The 19,477-nt window shown below is 34.5% G+C and overlaps 1 protein-coding gene across 1 annotated transcript in view; it reads right to left on the minus strand.

Moving 5' to 3' along the window:
* Positions 1-19,232, minus strand: part of LOC591417 (cubilin) — a 75,764-nt gene extending 56,532 nt beyond the window's left edge. The window contains exons 1-7 of the mRNA XM_030972123.1: positions 18,900-19,232; positions 16,021-16,153; positions 11,099-11,245; positions 9,954-9,980; positions 9,093-9,194; positions 1,174-1,277; positions 568-697 (exon numbers count right to left, since the gene is read on the minus strand). Coding sequence (XP_030827983.1) covers positions 568-697; positions 1,174-1,277; positions 9,093-9,194; positions 9,954-9,980; positions 11,099-11,245; positions 16,021-16,153; positions 18,900-19,018 — 762 coding nt within the window. The 5' untranslated portion in view covers positions 19,019-19,232. The remainder of the gene's footprint in view (positions 1-567; positions 698-1,173; positions 1,278-9,092; positions 9,195-9,953; positions 9,981-11,098; positions 11,246-16,020; positions 16,154-18,899) is intronic.
* Between the last annotated feature and the right edge of the window lie 245 nt (positions 19,233-19,477).

Below are 19,477 nucleotides of genomic sequence, written 5' to 3' on the forward strand. Positions count from 1 at the left end.
TGTGGACAATATAATGTGGCTATCCTGAAAGTCTTTCTAACCATTAATAAATACATACGATGATCATACTGTAAGTTTTCATGAAAATGCTGGTCCTGAAGATCTGTGGAAAAGTCTTCTTGTCTATTGAGAAAATCTATGCAGTTGTTCTGAAAATTGTTAAACATTCAGATGAAAAATGGGAGTTTTTCATTAAAACACAAAGTGCATGTAACACAGTGTAAAATCAATGAGATAGAACAAATCTACAATGTACTAGAATCTTAACAAGATTATCAAACAAAATTTTACAGATATGATATACTGCAAGATTAACAGGGAAATGCACAAGTAAGATCAAGGGTAGTATGGGTTTGTGCACATCAAGCATTGTTCATTAATAACTCCTGATTCAGTAGTAACAAAGGTTGAACATTAAATAACAGTTTTGTGGTTCCTACTTCATTACTGGTACACACTATTCTGATGGACCAAAAATATCTCATATACCATATATTTATCATACAACTGATGAATTTCCAGAATACCTTCAGAATAAAATAAGAATGATAGTAATAGTCAACCTACCACGCCTGTCTGTACTCTCGGGAGGTTGACACAATATCCATGATCACAAACATTAGCAACAGAGTTGGATGCACAGTCGTCATATTGCATAGTACATAGAGACCCATAGAAGTCTGCTGTACAGTCACAACTGCAGGTTTCATGATGAAAAGAATTTTGAAAAGTTAGAAATTAAAATGATGTATTGTCTGATCAAATTTCTAGAAATATCAAATACATGTATACAACATTGTAATGCAGACAACATTTCAAAGACTAAAGATTTCAGCATTTGATATATTTATGTTACCAGTACTTTAAACAAATAGAGCATGAGCATAGAGAGGATTAATTTAGCTTTACAAACAAGCATATACACCAATGTATGCTCAAAAATGTTTCATTGAAGTCCCTTTCAAAGTGATGTCTGTCCTACCTGGAGCCATAACTCAGAAAAATAAAATCTAATAGTAACACTTAAGTCCTGACAACAATTACAGCCTAAATAATGTGCTATTCACATCAATGCTCTTTTATCTCTGTATCTTTCTAGGGTAATCACACCTGCGAAAAATTCAAACAGAATTTACTATCTGAATATAACACTAAACAATAGGGTCCTCTTACCTGTATCCACCTGGTGTGTTCATACATGTGCCTCCATTCTGACAATCATTGACAGTTCCAACGATAACACTGCATTCATTGAAGTCCTGTTCACATAAAGTACCCTGTTGGGATAAAACAAGTACAAGCACAACTTAGTCAATGTAAACACATTTAGGCCTTCAAACTGTATTGTATGGTAATTATTGTAAACTAAACCATGTACTGAACAGTCCCCTGAAGACATATACATGTTCATACATATCTAACCTATGGGGAATTGCTGTTTGGTTTACAAGTCCTACAACCAGTTAGTCTAATCACCTCTTAGTCTACTATCCATTTCCTCTATTGTTTATAATTGTTCATATAGTCTAATAACCCATTAGCCTGATTTCCAGTTTGTCTAATGCCCATTTCGTCTACCATAAATAAGGTCCAATAATCATTTGATGATCATTATTATTCATGATTAAATGATGGATGGTAGACAAATGGGCATTAGACAAACTGGGAAGTGGGCCGACTGGCGATTAGACCAAATGAGTGATAGACCAAATGGGTACAATGTAGAAGACTTTAAAAAAAAACACTGGCTGGATACATACACTCAGCAACAAAAAAAGAAATGGACATTGTCTACTGTTCAAAATTTCCCCCAAAAACGTTGATAAAATATAACAAAATATATATCAAATTAAAGGGAAATTAACAACGATTGGACGGGCTCAATGGGAAACAAAGAGGAGGATTGAGCTCTTGATGTCAACTGTAGTCTCAGGACTGCATGCTTTTGACAAGCAAGGTCAAGATGCCCCTCCTATCATGTATCTTGTCAATATTTTCTTTACCATTGTTTTAATTTGACTCTACAAGATGAAAAATGATCAACTACATTTATTTGAATAACCAGATTTTTCTTTATGGCATTTATTTATTGTTAAATTGCTATGCTCGGTTGCTCACTCATGCATGAATATTATGAATCCAACTGTATATCATCTTAAAAGAGGATAACTTTATGTTTATTTTGATATATGAAAGTTTATAGTACATATTTATTTGAAAATCTTAATCATAAATAGTGTCCACTATTTTGCTGAGTGTATGAACACAAACATACAGGAAAGGCTATGAAAGAGAATTGAAAGTCATTCATAGGTACACTATTTGATGATCCTTCAAATATGGCATTTTTTTTTCCCACTGAGGTCACAAAAGAGGTGAGGGTTGAAAGATAATTCAACAATTGAGATAAGAAAGACTTGTGATGACAATACACCTTTGATATAAGAGAAGATCCACTTCCACACGAGATAAGCAGTCTTACAAATCTATAGATTTGAATATCCACAAAGAAGAAAGTTGCATTCAATATATATGCTAGACAAACAGAGTACACAAGTTTGACCATGCAAAGAAATGGTTACTTGTCAAAATTTATTTCTACATCATGTACCCTTTATCATTATCTATTAAACATATCAGGGGAAAAAATGTTTTACTAATGATATTCAGAAACAAAATATCCTAAGTAAAACTTTATGCAACATTTGTAAAACTTCAAGGTTGTCTAAAACCATGGAAATTTTAGTGGAATGGGCATTGGGCACTACATACATGTATATCCTTTTATATAGAATAACATTAGCCACTTCATTGTAAAATCCATTCAAATGAAACCTGTATATTAAGCTAAACAGAGAGAGTGGCACCTGCAGACAGGTCACCTTTCTAGACAGGTTCTATATATCTTTTCGCCATGGAGAGGGGGATAATATTGGTGAGTACAGACATTAAATACTGGCCAAATTGTCAAACAATGGTGTGGTGATCACACCAGCCCCTAACACTACATTTGCCCTGCTCCAGTTGCTTGAATGATTTGCACACATTAGAACCACGAACCTGGACGAAGGGCGAATACCACGTTAGCACTTTGGTAGTCTATAGGGAGGTGCCACTAAAAATGTGACTGTAATATTTGTACTACAGGTATACTGTATTCTCTCTGGCCATATATTCCTTCTTTCCATCCAACCATTTGGCATGGTAAGCAGATTATTGTTTCTTACCAGTATGTTTACATCCTTCAACAGAATCCTTTCATGTGAGTCTGGAAGTGGAGGAATTTCACCTCTGTGAATATTCATGAGGATAAACTAGCCGAGTAAAAACACACAAAAACCAGGGTGAAAGTGGACTAACATGAAACCCAAACATTTCTTTACTTTCTGTGATTACTTGTGATTAAAAAAAATGAAGTGTGTGTGTGTGGGGGGGGGGGGGGGTGGGGTGACTCTCCAATCCTACACACTGTTGTTGCCTGCTGAGGGCTGTAACAGGTGAGCTTTTGACAACTAGAGCCCATATTCATAAAAACTTACTAACTTATAGTTTGCATCTAGGCCCTATGCATAAAGCCTAGTTGGCAATTAAATGGTCTACAGTTATCAACTAAATCTATTTTATTTGTCAGTTATTCACAAAACCTGACTAGGTAAGTTGGCAATGAAATGTATCCCCAAATTCAGAGTTGATGTAGAGTACCTCTAAATCACTGGTTGGCAACTAGTCATCTCATCAAAGGGCCAATAGTGGTCACAATTCAAATTCAAATTATAATTTATTTTGTAGTAAATTTCATCTTGACTGAAGAGAAAAACATAAAACATCTTCTTTCAGCCCTTCTTAAAATTATTTTTTAAAACTTACAAGCATTTTGGATGAAAATCTCAGTGCAAATTTTGTTTTAAAAACAAGTCAGATTAAGTCACTGACTACATATTTTTCTCACCCTATAGGCTTTATCACAGGAGCCATCCCTGTAGGCCATGGGTTAAAGATGAAGTTGAGTTCTGGTCATGCGATTGCATTGTGAAAGAAACGGTGTGGAACCGACCAGAAAAGGTTGATCATCTAGCATCTAAGAATTTGTGTGTATTGCAAGGTTCTGGAATCATCAAAATGATAAGAAATTTGGCCAAGTCTTGGTAAAGTTACAAACACTTGCACAGAAAGATGTATATGGGACTACACGAACACGTGGCGTAAAAAGCCGGCCCCCCCCCCCCCCCGATTTTTACGATGTTACATGCATATTTAGAATATGAAGGCATTTGAAGAGCCATGCTTTTCAGGGAACATGTCTTAACTGATGTTCTTAAACACTTGCATAATAAGAATGAGTAATGCTCACAAATTATTTTTCACCTCTTCCCAGAACTCAACCTTCTCTTTAACATTAATTTTAAAGCAACACAAATTCCAAGATGCCCAGTACATTTGTACAAACAGAGTCGACAACAATTCTAATGTATGTTTATGCATCACGGTATGGAATGACTGTTCCTATAACTTATTACAATCTATAGCACACTACCAAGTTTGCTTGATTTTGATTAAAGATAATTCAATGTGAAGATGTTAAACCGAAAATCTAAGCAAACCCCTGATATCTTTGTTCTTCAATCTTGACCGATAAGACAGAGAGAATTACCTCTCAAGGCCTGGAGCGCTCTTTGCTAAGAAGGGATCTTTTACAGCACCTAGCAAACAAACCAGTATCACTACACTGATTAGTGGTTTTTCAATCTTGAAGTGAGGTAATTAAGAATAGGTACCTGTAGGTACCTGTTATGGGTAAGTAATAAATTGGTTGATAGTGACTACTGACACTGTAATAGCTGGTACCCAACCCGATTATTGAAAATTTAACAAAACAACAAAAAGAGATCAGTACCCTTCCGTGCGGGTAACAACTTGAATTTTTCATTGTATTTTCATTGTTATATAATGCATGTAGTTATATAAATATAAAGATAGCCATATATTGCCGGGCTCGCCTCTACACTAAATTTATGTCAGAGGTGGGCAGGGGGGGGGGGGGGGGAGGGGGGGAACGGAGCAAATTATTGGGTCCCTCAAACGGTCCCTTCTACAAATTTTGGCATTAGAGAGAACTAAATTTTACATTAAGTCCTGCTTGATATTTTCTTATTTTCAAATTAGGCCAAGATTAAAAGAAGGTAGTAAGGCCCCTACACGTATCCCTTTTGCTGCCAAATCACTTTGAGAAATTAATGAAAATATAAATTCTGTGTTATAAAAAGAGGCAATTTGAAGTTAGGTCCAACCTGAATATAAAGCTGTACTATTTGGTATAATTATCTGATGGGCAACAGACTGACTAAATAGTTGGTTATGTTAAATACAATAAGTAGAATGAGATAAGAGAGAACAATCGGTCTTTTCAAAGTTTACAAATGACAAACATAATAAGATTACAAAATAACATAAAAATCACAGGACAATACATAAACATGAACATATTACAATTCAAAAATTCAAAATAATCTGAATAATAAGTCTTGGATTATATTTAAAGGTATGAATGGTTAACATTCTCCTGATGTCTGCACAGTGTTTTGATATAAACTGGTAAATTAATGTTTTCTGGTCCATGAATAATGCAAGACAGGTTACACATAGGGAGGTGCTTGAACAAATAGACCTCTTGATAATAAGTAGCCAGCTCCTGTCCTCTTTTACAGAGAAACAAACACATAAAGTTTCATTGTTATACGAGCATAGGGAGATAATGACCCAGGAAAGTAAACATTACAATGATCACTTACATCACTAAAACATGCTATAATGGTACAAAATGTCTCAAATAGAACCATTAAAAAATGTCTCGAATAGAACCATTTCATCGCCCCTTGATCTCGTTTTAGATTGAAAAGCCTTGGAAGATCTTTATGGGGTGATCAATTTAAAACCAATGTAAAAATCTCTTGCTTAATTATGTCAATGCCAACCCAATAATAATATGAAGCACTAACCCAATTTATCTGCTAGTTAGTGATATAGCTGAGTACGTCACAATATTAAACATTAGCTTCATATTGGGAAAAACTTAAAGGTGAAATTCAAAGAAAATCACAAATATGTCAACTAATGTATCACTAGAAACTGGTAAGCTAACAGATGACCATCGTACAAGATTGAGGTCAGCTACATATCGGGTGATTTATAAAAATAAAAATACAACCACCTCCATAGCAGCTGGAATATACGAGAGATTTGCCAGAAAAATAACGATGTTTTAATGACGTCACAACAGGGATCAATACTGCCCAAGCAGACGACATCCCATAAAGAATGAACATAATTGCAAAGCTATTATTTGTCAAATTATAATGAGTTTAGTGTATATAAATGTACTGGCACGTCAAACCGATCAAAAGGGGACATGACCCGATTCTGATAACTAAAATCTTTTGCTTGTAAATACACAGGATAGGGGTTAATTAACAATCAAAGAAACCAGACTTTCAAATTGAAAAGCCCCCGGATTGATATTAAGGACGGCATTTGTTCCCTCTTAAAACGCCGAACATACCGCGGTGTCTGTAGCTGAATGTACAATGGCGTCTCATTTTGTTTACAAGCGACAGATTCCTTTATTTTTGTATCGCTGCATTTGTCATCAAAATAAAACCATGCGCGGGGTTTAGAGTGAGGCAATATATTATACATTTAGCCTGACGGTAGTGAAGTAAGAGAGAGAACTCAAGATAAGATGAAAACACAGGCACTGAAAATGTGTGAGATGTCATGGGACATCGTCTGCTTGTGCAAATCATGTCCCTGATGTGATCTCACACATCTCAGCAGCGTTCGGAGAGCTATTCAGGTGCTATGCCGGGGCTGTATTTAAGCGTTTTGTAATTTATAATAATCATTACTTCGAATGTTTCCAAGCATTGAATTTTGACAACCTTGTCAATTCAAAGTTTCAACTTTGCAATAATGACAATAAAGCTAGATTTAAAATCAATGAATATCTACTTTAACAATTAAATGATTTTCAAAAAATCATTTACACTGTCATGAAAGAAAACTTATTCAAAGCTTAAAGTAGATTGTGAATAGCGGCCACCTAAATAAAGGGAAACAGTAAAAAGTTGGTGATATATGTCCATGAACACAGATTATAGTACCATTCACTCCTATAATGGAGATGGTGGCAATATATCGTCGCTGTTTTCACGAAGTGACGGTAGTGAAAAAAAAATTGTATTCATTTTGCGTTACGATTTTCCTCACTACCGTCACTTCGTGAAAACAAAGACGATATATACAAAGTGTCAGTGAAAACAACAAAAAGAAGCATTAAAAGAAACCTAGTTTTAAAAAATAGAAAAAATAGAGGGAAAAAAAATAGAAAAATTGCACTTTATCCCACCAATTAAAGCCAGACTTCCCATGAAACAGAAATTAATGTATATTTTTTTACACAGAATAAATGATCATAGTAGGCAAGCGGAGAGGGGGGCCACTTCGACAGCCAGGTTTAAGTATATAATGTCCTTCAATTATAAGAGCAAATGAATTAATATGACGGGTGAATGCATATTGTTATTAAAGTTCATTAAACTTGCATCATCTCTGTTGAATGTATCAAATTTTGTTTATCCTTATGTTACCAAATGTATGTATAAAGTAACCAAACACCTTTTATCGCATACCTTGATGTACAATGTACATCAGCCAGGGAAGTGACTTACCTAAATGTTACACCCCTCTCACTCAGTCTAGCTAAACTACATGTATATATATATATAAGAGACATGTTATAGAACTTAAACATAGATCTTGTAACACAAAATCTCTTCTTATGTAAAATGAAGGATTTGCATAACTGAATAGTCTACTCACATGTACACATGCACACTCCAAAATCGGAGTCCAAAATCATCTTTATTTCAATGAATACCGGTACAAATTATCCATACATGTACATAAAAACATAAAGGATAGGGGTGGATTGTGCATGTGTTTTGTTTGGTCTACAGACACAGACTATAATTTGAAACTGGAGCAGAGCCTAGCCTATGGGGTTTACTAAACCATGTAGTTGGCAATTGGCACAGTCTCTTAGTTCAGACACTCGGTTACGCACTACGACTGACAAGAGTATTTGCCTGCAATCTTTGTTTTGTTTAGTACCCATCTTCAAAATTCAAGGGAAACTTGTTACAAGAACCTAGAGAATCCTGTATTTAGCCAAGGGGATGGAAATAATTGAATTGGTTACAACCTAACCTGGGGTCTGGGGATACCAATCACTTAGTCTGGCTGTACTGGTATTTGTAATGCCTTTATCAAAGGAGTAATCCTTGTTAAAATCAGTGCTTGATAAAACCTGATGACTCCTGAATTTTGTGAACTACTATAGGCAGGGCTCCACACTAAGTTTTGGGGAGGTGGTCTGGATTGAAGTTTTTGCAATCTGTACGCATGAGCCTTATGTAGAAATTGCAAATTTTTGAAGACCCTGACTTGGATTTTGGGTGCCCATGTGTCCTGGGTGCCTGTTAGTGTCGAACCTTGCCTTAAGCTTAATACAGGAACCATTCGGTTCCTCAAGACAATGCAATAGGTTCAGAATGTTTAGTTTGTTCTTGGGTTAACCAAAGGATACATCAGGGGAAATTGCCATACACTGTCGTAGTTTAACAGTTTGCAAAACCATGACGTTTTAAACAATGATCTACTAAAAATGATGATGGTTCACACAAGACAGAAACAGTTTCAAACTACAAATTGAGTAAGCTGTCATTGTAGAGTACATGTACAAGCTGGCAAAGCCTCAAGCTGCATTGTGTCTGCAAAGCACATACTTTTGAATGAGCCCCCCCCCCCCCCCTGGTAGTTATCTTGTAAACCGTAAAACATAAGAATGCTTATGGTTCATATCTTTGAGCAAACTAAAGTTTTGCAACCATGAGAGCATCTGGATAGTGCTACAAGAAAAACTCAAAGTTTAAAACCTCAAACTAAACTTACATATATTCAATTAAAATGTATGAGTGGGTTGACTTACACTGTACTAGAAGTCAGGAATTACATTGTTTAGATCATATTTAACTTACCTGCCATGCAGATGTACACAGGCACATGAACTTGTTATACATATCAATACAGGTGCCACCATTTCTGCAAGGATTGCTTGAGCATTCATTGATAGTCAGAAGCTGTGAACCATAAAATATGACATCAAGTTAACAATACAGTACCAGCAATGTATTAGGAGTAACAGTAGAAGGTGAGTGCTAGATGATATGTGCACTTGCAATCAAATCCATCCAATTGAATCCACATAGTTTTGGTAGAGCACTTTTTTCTTGCACTTCAAAAGACATGCACAATATGGTCCACAATATAGTAATATATCTGCTTTACTAAAAATGACAAACACTATAAAAAACACAAGCGGAGCCAATTTATAAGTATTAAATCATGATCTTCAACAAAATAATTGGACCTTTTGTTCAACGAGGAGGCAGGTTATTTTCAAAACATCAATATTACTTGCCTACAGGCCTATACATGTACATCCTATACCGGTTTTTAAAACAGACACATTTGTCAACTTTAATTGATAATATCTAGAATTTCACCAATCATTTTCATAAAGTTTTCAGGTGTAAGATATGTTTGAAATAAGTTTATTTCATTCCTAAACATGGTATTTTGATAATGTTCATAAATGAATGTTTCCCTCCTTCAAGACACGATCAGTCTTGAGTGTTTGGGTTGCAGGATAATACAATGTACATCATAATTTGCAGTGTTAAAAATAAATAGTACACAGAATGTGCTTATATTCATAATACATGTATGTATGTAGAACTATCATAAATTCATTATGAATACTATGATAAAGTAAGTACATGTACATGTATATTACAAAGACTTTTCTTTAATAAATGACAATATGAATATTTACTTACATTGTAATTTTCTTCCAAATCTGATACCTGAAAGGCAGAATGAAGACAAAACATTCAAGATTGAGAATACCATTTTACACTAGATATGTAACAACATAATTGAAATATTATTGTTTTATGAATGTTATTCATTGTCTTACAATTTGAATAGAGTAAAGATGTAAATGCCTAAAAATGTAACTGAAGGAATAGTTTTGATTAGAACTTCCAATTAGCATTCCTCTTTTTATTAAAAATAAAAGGAATATATTGTAGACTACAAGACTGACACAATAGCCATGTAAAAGTTTGTGTCATTCTGGGAAGTTCTGGGAAGTTCTGGGAAGAGGTGAAAAATGATTTGTGAGCGTTATCATTGTATTATGCAAGTGTGGAAGGACATCAGATAAAAAATGTTCCCTGAGACGCATGGCTCTTCAAAAGTTCAAATGCTTTAATATTCTAAATATGGCGTGTAACATCATAAAAATCTGGGACGGATTTTTATGTCACATGTTCGTGTAGTCCCATATACATCTTTCTGTGTACACTGCTTGTAACTTTACCAAGACTGGGCCAAATTTCTTATCATTTTGATGAATCCAGAACCTTGCGGTACACACCAATACTTATATGCTAGATGATCAACCTTTTCTGATTGATTCCACAATGTTTCTTTCACAATGCAATAGCATGACCAGAACTCAACTTTATCTTTAAATAAAAAGGAAAGCTCTAAATAAAGTAGAAATAGCATTCTTGCGGGTATATATATATATATATATATATATATATATATATTCTTTTTTTAATTCAGCATAATTCAAGCAGAACAGAAAGAAGTTCAACAATATTTGTGCCATGCTTTATCATACAACTAATCACGGGTAGCACATGAAAATAAAACATAAAATCATGTGTGTCTGTTTTTTTGTATAAAGTGTAAGTCTAAATTATAATGTAATTTTTTTTTTAATGAGCTGGATTTAAGCAGATTAAATCTCAAGGCAGACAAGAAATACAGATGTTTATTCCCTGAAGAAGACTAGAAGAAATCACAATCAAACACGCATGATACATATAAATACTGCATAAAACAGTACTTAACTTTCCTTGTTTAGATAAAAGTGTGGAAACTAGGATATGACAGAGTTATATATACTGACCCGTCTCTCAATGTCAGGACTTGTCCCTCCACCTCCTCCGCTACCATTCTCTAGATTGGTAACCCTGGTTACCAGATCCTGGCTTGAGGACTGTAATGATGTCACATCAGACTGCAATCCTTCCACGCTAGCCTTATTTGACATTGTCTATATTAAACAGGACATGAACAACAACACAAATCTTATTAAAATTGTTATCTCAGAAAAAACGAGGAAAAAAGTCCATGTAAATAAAAAAAAAAATGATACTTGTTAATTTATTTATTCTTGTCCACAAATAGTGGAAATGTGTTTTGCACCAGAATTTACAACGTAATAAAATACAACACAAACATAATACACAAATCACAAATGCAAAATAAAGAAATTGATAAAATAATAAAATAATGATAATAATAATTTAGGTTAATTTGAATATTGTTTCTGCTATATAAATTAGAAAGTGTTCCATAAAATATTCTTGCATAATGATTACCAATAATTACTTGGACATAGGAGAATTTAGTATCTTCATTCTTCTTTTTCTTATTCTTTTTCTCAAACTGAATTCTTTCTGCATATAAGTCTGTTGTTCCGATATAAGGCATAAAAGAAAAAGATGTTGTATTGCCCTTTGTGACCGACCCAAAAATCTTGAAATCTATGGTTGGCTTTTAAAAAAAAAATTACTGTTTTTTAGAAAGAAACAATTTCCGACCGACCCATGGTTTGGCACCTAAAGGGCAATAACAACATCTTTTTTTTTAAAGGCCTAACAGAGCTCCTCATCCTTTATTTTCTTGACCTATTTCTAATTATCATTATCATCATTATTATTCTTTTAGGCAGAAAAATGCATAACTATGTAGGCTTACATCATATGGTCCTTAGGCCAAAACAGTCAATTGACCTTCACTTTTTATTTCCTTTTTAGGGGGGGGGGGGGGTTGGGGATTATGGATATCACAGGCGACTTACTTTCATAATAAAGAGCATGTACATGTACTGTACCTCTTTGATATTCAAACTAGTTGCAATTAATTCAAGTTGAAAAGCGATCCTTCACTATCTAAACTTATATTGTAACTTTCCTCTCTTTTTTCTGGTCCGTATACAACAACAAATCAAGAACTGAAAGTAGAGTATATATATTTAGTATTAAATTGTCAAGACTTTCATTGACATTGTGAACTTAACCAAGAGCTTGGTTACAAGTATTGACTGATTATATATCTCAAGAGTAATTGCCATGGTATCTTTTTTCCCAACCTGACCATGGTTACAAAAGGTCAGGTACACGCCCACCTGTTTCACATTTTCTGGATTAGAGAGACTCACAACCCGATTGAAGCACACTCTGGTAGTACAGTACAGCAGCTAAAAGTACATGCATTCCTCCACATCATATTTGAGAACAATTGTAATGTAGTCCTACATACATGTAGATGTCCATGTGTGCGTTCAAATTGAAAAGTTTCTTTGTTTGCTTGTTTGTTTGAACCAAAGTACTGCAAAACCATCATATTACTAAAGCAAAACAGAGGAAAATAAGAGATTTCAACTTGTTTAAAAGTAACATAATAGGTATAGGGTAACTGGCAATTCTAGGGTGCTAATAATTTCAGAACCTGCAGGAAGAGCAGTATCAAAACAGATGTGGCTACTCTGGGTAAATAAGATGCACATACCGTATTATACACATTTTATCCTAGAATTCTGACCAAAAACTTGAAAGGCAAAAGGTAATACAAAGTTTTGGTATGGGGCCATGAATATAGTTCAAATGAATATATTGGAAGTATATGTGATTTTACAATACTCATTGATCGTTGTAGCGGTTGAAATAGAGTCTAAAAAGTGATGAAATTGTAAATAATAATAGATTAGGTTATAGGTTATTCCTGTTTGGAAATTATATATCAAAACTGCATATTCTGAAATTTTCATGGTCGCAGCGACCATGCAATGGCCTTAGGCACTATTTGAAATATACCGGGAGCACCTACAAATTTTTTATTATCCATTTTCTCGCAAGCAGAAGTGTTTTTTTTCTAGTGCTTACATTACATCCACAGGGGCATCCAAATATATCAGAACTTTGAAGATTTACTGTCCATCAAATTTTCAAAACTTGCCAAAACTTTGAATATAGCCTTTAGGTACAGGGTAACACGTCCTCTTCTCTATTTAGACATTCATCATTGTGTGCACAACTATAACAATCTACAACAAATATATTTTGCAATTGATCAGTGTTGACATACAACTGCTCTTATCACTATACCTCCTGGAGTGCAAATACAAGTATTTGCAGAATTGCCAGGTTTGATTGACAATCTTTATCAGTTATTACTGACTTGACATTTATGTATTTAGTTTTCTTTCACTTGAAATGATTTAAAACTTATACTGCAATAACTGAATAAAAATTAATCATTTAAACTGTCATTTATATAGAGTTTGAATTAAATAAGCTTGTAGGAATTTTAATCTTTAGAGAAAAGTGTAAATCAATATTTCCAAAAATGAATATCTTTCAATTCAGAAGAAAAAGTAATCAAAATTTGACAGTTTTATACAGCTACATGTACATTTGCTATGAATGCAGTATACTAGAATTGTAATTGTAATTCAATATCTGAGTAAAATATTAGCATATGTACAGATATGATGCAGATATTTACATGTATATGCAAACTATAACAGTCCCTCTAAATTTTCCAAAACCAGATACAAGCCCATAACCATGTCAGTCTCATAAAAACAATGAATCCTAATACCACACGACACCAGCTACAATAAGTGCTTCAGACTTCACTTGAACTTTCTTTCTGGGTCAAACCAACGTTTCACAGACATTCTTGTACCACAATGTAACAGGGTATAATTCTAGGTAAGCGAGCTTGATACATTGAGAAAAACTCTTCCTGCATTCAGAGTCTTTCAGACTACTAGAATTCATTATATACATGTAGATAACTACATAAACGAGAATCATATAGCTGTATACGATAGGTAATTATTTTTTTCTTGGCCTAAACGCCGTATAAAGAAACATTGTATAACAAAACTTAGTATAGTGAAACGCATGTTTGAGCATCCAAGTTTCAAAAGAAAACATGATAAAGAAACGGTGTCTTGCTCCAGCCTGAACAACATATTGTATGAAAATCACATAATGGGGCAGGGCTAATTGTGAGCACACACTGATGATTGGCCAGTTGTCTTGTCATGTGACCTGTTCAAAATGTGTTTCTATATATATATATATATATATACAACGTTTCTATTTAAAGACAAGTTCCTTTTGCTACATGTAGGCCTATAGGATGATTCTTTACACAAAACTTTTAATGTGGGTATCATATAAATAGTCTGAACAGGGTAGGCTTTGGCACAGCAGAATGACAAGTTAATTCCCATAGGACCTCTCAAAACATGAATGGTAAACACAGCATGACAGGAAGGAATTCTGTAATTTCTTCATTCTTGAAAAACACTTTTCCTATTGTTCTGCTCAATAAAACAAATACTCCATTGCACAGAGTATGAATGCTATTGTACTTTCCCCTGTAAAATGAATCCTCCTCCTCCTACCCCTCCTCCTCCCCCTCCTCCCCAAGTGATCGAAAGAGAAAAGTATTTGAAGTGCTTTTGGAGGATTGGCTCAATTAATAACATTTTAAAATCTTTCTTCTCCCTTTCTAAATAAACAAAATCTTGTATACCAAGCACCCAAAACAATTTAAAAATGAACACTTTTGAAACACAGAAAATCATCTAGAAGGACATCACCTGTAAATCTTTCTGGAAGTACAAGCAAATGCCTTTCTGGCTCAAACTTCCATGCAAAGAAAATATTCTGCTCACTTGCCAGAGTTCACAGGGGTGCTTAACATGCTCAACCTCACTACTGAAATGTCTATATTGGTTTTACAATAGTAAAAAGATGAGACCCCTTTCTGTGACACTACACATGTGTGCAAGAAACGTTCAAGGTTATATGATCTACAATGTAAAATACTAACATACATGTTTTATATCCTCCTTTATCTGTCAATAAAATTATTAGTAATGCAAACATTTATGAAGTGAAACATCCATCCAGGTGCCGAAGGAACTTTCAATAAACATATTAATGACAAAATACACAGAATGTACTTGTAATAAAACATGTTCAAGAGAAAATACATGTCAATGTCATGAGGTGTTTTTCAGTTTTCTTGTATTGAAAGTCATCTTCAAAGTTCAATCTCATCTTTCACTGATTTGTGGAGCTGCTGACATAAATGCTCAATCTTCCAGCCACAATACTTCAGCAGAAAATCACTGAAAATGATTTATAAATTGTAAAGGCCACATTGCACATAATGGTACAAATTAGAGTGTTCAGATGCATACAGTCAGGATTGAATATTACTGTAACTTTCTTTGCTTATAAATCAGTACAATTACTTTCCCACCAAAGTTGTTTAGCAGAGCATGTGATTGTATGATGACTATAATTCTTCTACATGTATAACCTTGAATATGCAGTATAAGTTACACATGTTTTATCTTCCATTATTACAACCAAAACATATACTAGTGTACATACCTCAAACAGACACAAGTTAGTTAAGGACCCCAAGGAAGAACAGTAGTGTTCTATAAACACTGCTGAATTAGGCTATCCACCGATTTTTGTCTGTACATGTATAAATATTTTACTCTGTATATTTTACAACAACAACAACAACAAAGATCATTAAAGAATGACACAAACTACAAATGTACATTACTTGTATACTGCAATGTGATAAAACAGCACTGTAAAACAAATCCAGAACTAATTAGATAGTTGGCAACTTAGCACATCATTTTTATTAGCGTTGTGTACAAGGTAGCTGGTCTGAAAATTAGAAGCCTTCCCGATAATAACAGATGAATTTAGTTCAACTTACGGTTCTGGATATATCCATGAGATCATAATCATCAATATTGATTCTCCCTGTTCCACCTCCTGTCTTGAAAGATATATTGTGATTTGACCCTGTCTGGAATATCAGATGTCCATCATTGGTCAGTATATTTGGCCTGAGGAAGAGACAAAATCATGGATTTAAACATGAATGCAGGACTTCAACAGAAACCTTCCTGAAGTATAAAAACAGAGGTGAGTGTTCACTTAAATGTTTAATCATGTACACAGTCATTTACCCTCTACTCTATACTACACACAGTAAACTTTTTGTGGTCTAATTGAGACACGAAATGGGACTGAGGCACTGAGCACATGCGCCAAATGAAATCAATAACTTACATGTGCATCTATTACAAAAAAATATTTTCCTGTAAAATATAGCCCTATTAATAATAAGCCCCTCTCCCTTCCTCCAGGTATTTAAAGAGTCAAAGAACTATTGAGGTACATTGCTTTCCTAAGAACAACCTAAGCAGAATACTGTACATGTCAAGTGAAATTCATCTATGATGGTTCAGTATTCTTACAACATTCCATGGCAAAAAATAAGCATATCTCAAGGCAAAATTAAGAATAAAGTGCATTTTGAAAGCTTTTTCACTTGTATACATATATTCAGAAACAGAGGAATGTTAGGTTTACGGATATTAAATTAGTTTGATTGAAACTAGAAAGTATGTTTAAGGGTGACCATTTAAGAAACTTCAGATAAACTACATGTAGGGAAGGAAAAGTGAATGGGGAGTGGAACACAAGTTTTCTAAAGTAGATTCATGTGTTACAGTGATTACTGTGCCCCCATTCTGTTTTTGGATAAGAGTAGGGGAGTGTGTATAGTTCAGACCTCAGGGACAAGGTCTTGGGCCATTGTAAAGGGATACTTGTAACTCTCGTCATCCACTGTTTTACATACATTGTACTATGGAAAAAATTGAATAGATGTCCTCCAGAAGGTCAAGCACACGTCACCTGTTTGAGGGCAGTTAGGAAAGGGTTTTACTATATAAACTTAGTTCCTCAATCTATCATTTCTCATTTTCTCTTTGAGAACTTCTGTCTTCAAACTGTAGTACTCAGCTGACAGAACTTACATTTTAATTAACCTATTTAATATCAAGTGATACAAAATTAGTAAATCAGACAACTCCATGTTATAGTAATCATTGCAACATTACAATGATTTTAAGAAATGTACATGTACATGTAGATCTATCTACACTGTATATTCACCATTCACTTACATGCCTAATAATGCAACACTTTTAATTTTCATCTTAAATTGTTACATGGTATCTTGAAATTTGGGTCACTAAATTACTTTATCAGCTGCTTTCCCTTCAAAAATCAAAGAGAAAGGTGATCTAGTGTTAGAACTACATGAATGTGTGGTATATTGTTCATATACTGTGCAGTACATCATGTTATCTTTTGAAGCAAAAAAAACTGCCTTTAGTAAAAGTAGGAAAATCTAAGAAAAGGACAACAAAATAAAAGAAAATGAGATACAAATAAATCCACAGGAAGATCAAATTCTCCCATTTTGGGTTCAATATCGAAAAGCCTACAGAATGAACATGTATTTGACAACTAACAATTTATCAGTTAGATATAATCAGTACAAAATAATCAATATCACTGATAATGATTGTATCTTCTCATTATTTGTTAGATCTGCTTTTTAACTTTATGTCACGTTTTAATCTGAAATTAGCAATCAAGTTTTGAATTGTAAACCTACTACTATTGTACTTGTATTACATAAAGAAGAAAAAAGTACTATTATGCCAACTACACAAATAAATCCATCAGTCGGGCGACAGCTATTTATTTCATTTTCTTACCTCTGTCTTATTATCACAAAAAGCGAATCGATATTCGCATTTAAAAAAAAAATCAGTTGAATTGATGCACAACCACAAAACATAGCAAACACTATTAAACAATGACCCCAGTGGACAGCATCTTTGTGTGGAAAATAAAAGATTAACCCACTCGACCTCAAAATTCAAACTCAAGCCCCCCCCCCCCCCCTCCCTCATCCACCACTTCCTCTCATTCTACTGGAAAATACTAGCTTTTCTTCTTTTACTTTGTCTTATTTGTACTGTAATTTTGTGTACATTTTCTTTATACCTGTATTTTTTTTTAAAGAATTCATTAATTTGAATAAAAGACAATTTTACAAACATGCATCTTGAAATTAAAATTTAATTTGAAATCGACATATCACATGCTAGAAGAGTTAAATCTTGAATTTCATTAAATATTTCTGTCCCTCTTCTGGGGAACAAATTATGTTGGAATGGCACTAGGGTTTAGGGAAAGGTCAAAGGGATTTAAATTTGAGAACTTGTGTTGCATGCTCACAAGTTTATAGACCAAACTTTACTTTCCGTGCACATGGTTTTATATCAAAATAAATCCAGGTCCAAATCCGTCTGTACTTTGTGAATAGTAAGAATACAAGTACTTCAGAAATTCTATTCATCTAGGTAACAAAAATCATCCATCTACACTCTAGATAAAGTACATACATCAGGGTTGTGTGGAGAAAGATAGGCAAGGGGGCGGATCCCGTGTCAGGTTGGTAGCGAGACGTACCGCTACTCGCTAGGGTGCAGGCGAAACCCAATTTCTTCACCTCATGCGATCTCGGCAAACACATCCCCCTGCTAATTTTAGTTTACTTCAAAAGCGTTACTATAAACTTAAAGATCGTTCCATTGAACATGGTCAACATGAAAATGTCATCTTATTTGAAATGAAACATACAGACATATGATAACCATCTATATTCGGGATGGAAAAGAGCTGTCTTACTTCGTGCAAAAAGTTTTGAATTTGAAGACTTTCACTTACTGCTCAGTGCTATCGGCAGCCCGCTTTTCCCGAGGCTCAGCTCCGATGCACATTGCGATGAGGAGCAACGCGGCCAGCAACCCGGTCCATCTTGAACAGATCATGTTGATTGTCATCATGACGATGCCCTTTCTTACGCGCTCATTGATGACTTTCCACTAGCCTACTGACTTCCAAACGAAGATTACAACACAAGTGCCTATCGACTTCTTCTTTTTTGCTGCAAGCCGAGAATATGCATACATGCAATGATGTTTGGAGCTACAGTGTGGACTTTCCAAAATTACGTCACTCCGTTTACATCACCAACTCATGTCCTCTGATTCGTCGATCCTATATAGGCCTACTAACTAGTAACTAGGATCAGGGCTGGGAGATGGGAGCTATTCAAGTGTGTAAAGCGCGCCGCCGTACTCTGTATGCGTATAGTACAGTATCGTCCACGATGATGACGTGTGCGCCCGTGCGTTTAGAACAAAATATTTGTCCTAAAACGGCGAAACAATGCATCTCGGTAATCCTCGTTGCCGAGGAATTTCTTGGAATTGAATGCCACAAATCCATCTACCTGCTGGCAA

Source organism: Strongylocentrotus purpuratus, unplaced genomic scaffold, assembly GCF_000002235.5.
Source record: "Strongylocentrotus purpuratus isolate Spur 01 unplaced genomic scaffold, Spur_5.0 spur5_scaffold_6, whole genome shotgun sequence".
Taxonomy (NCBI): domain Eukaryota; kingdom Metazoa; phylum Echinodermata; class Echinoidea; order Camarodonta; family Strongylocentrotidae; genus Strongylocentrotus; species Strongylocentrotus purpuratus.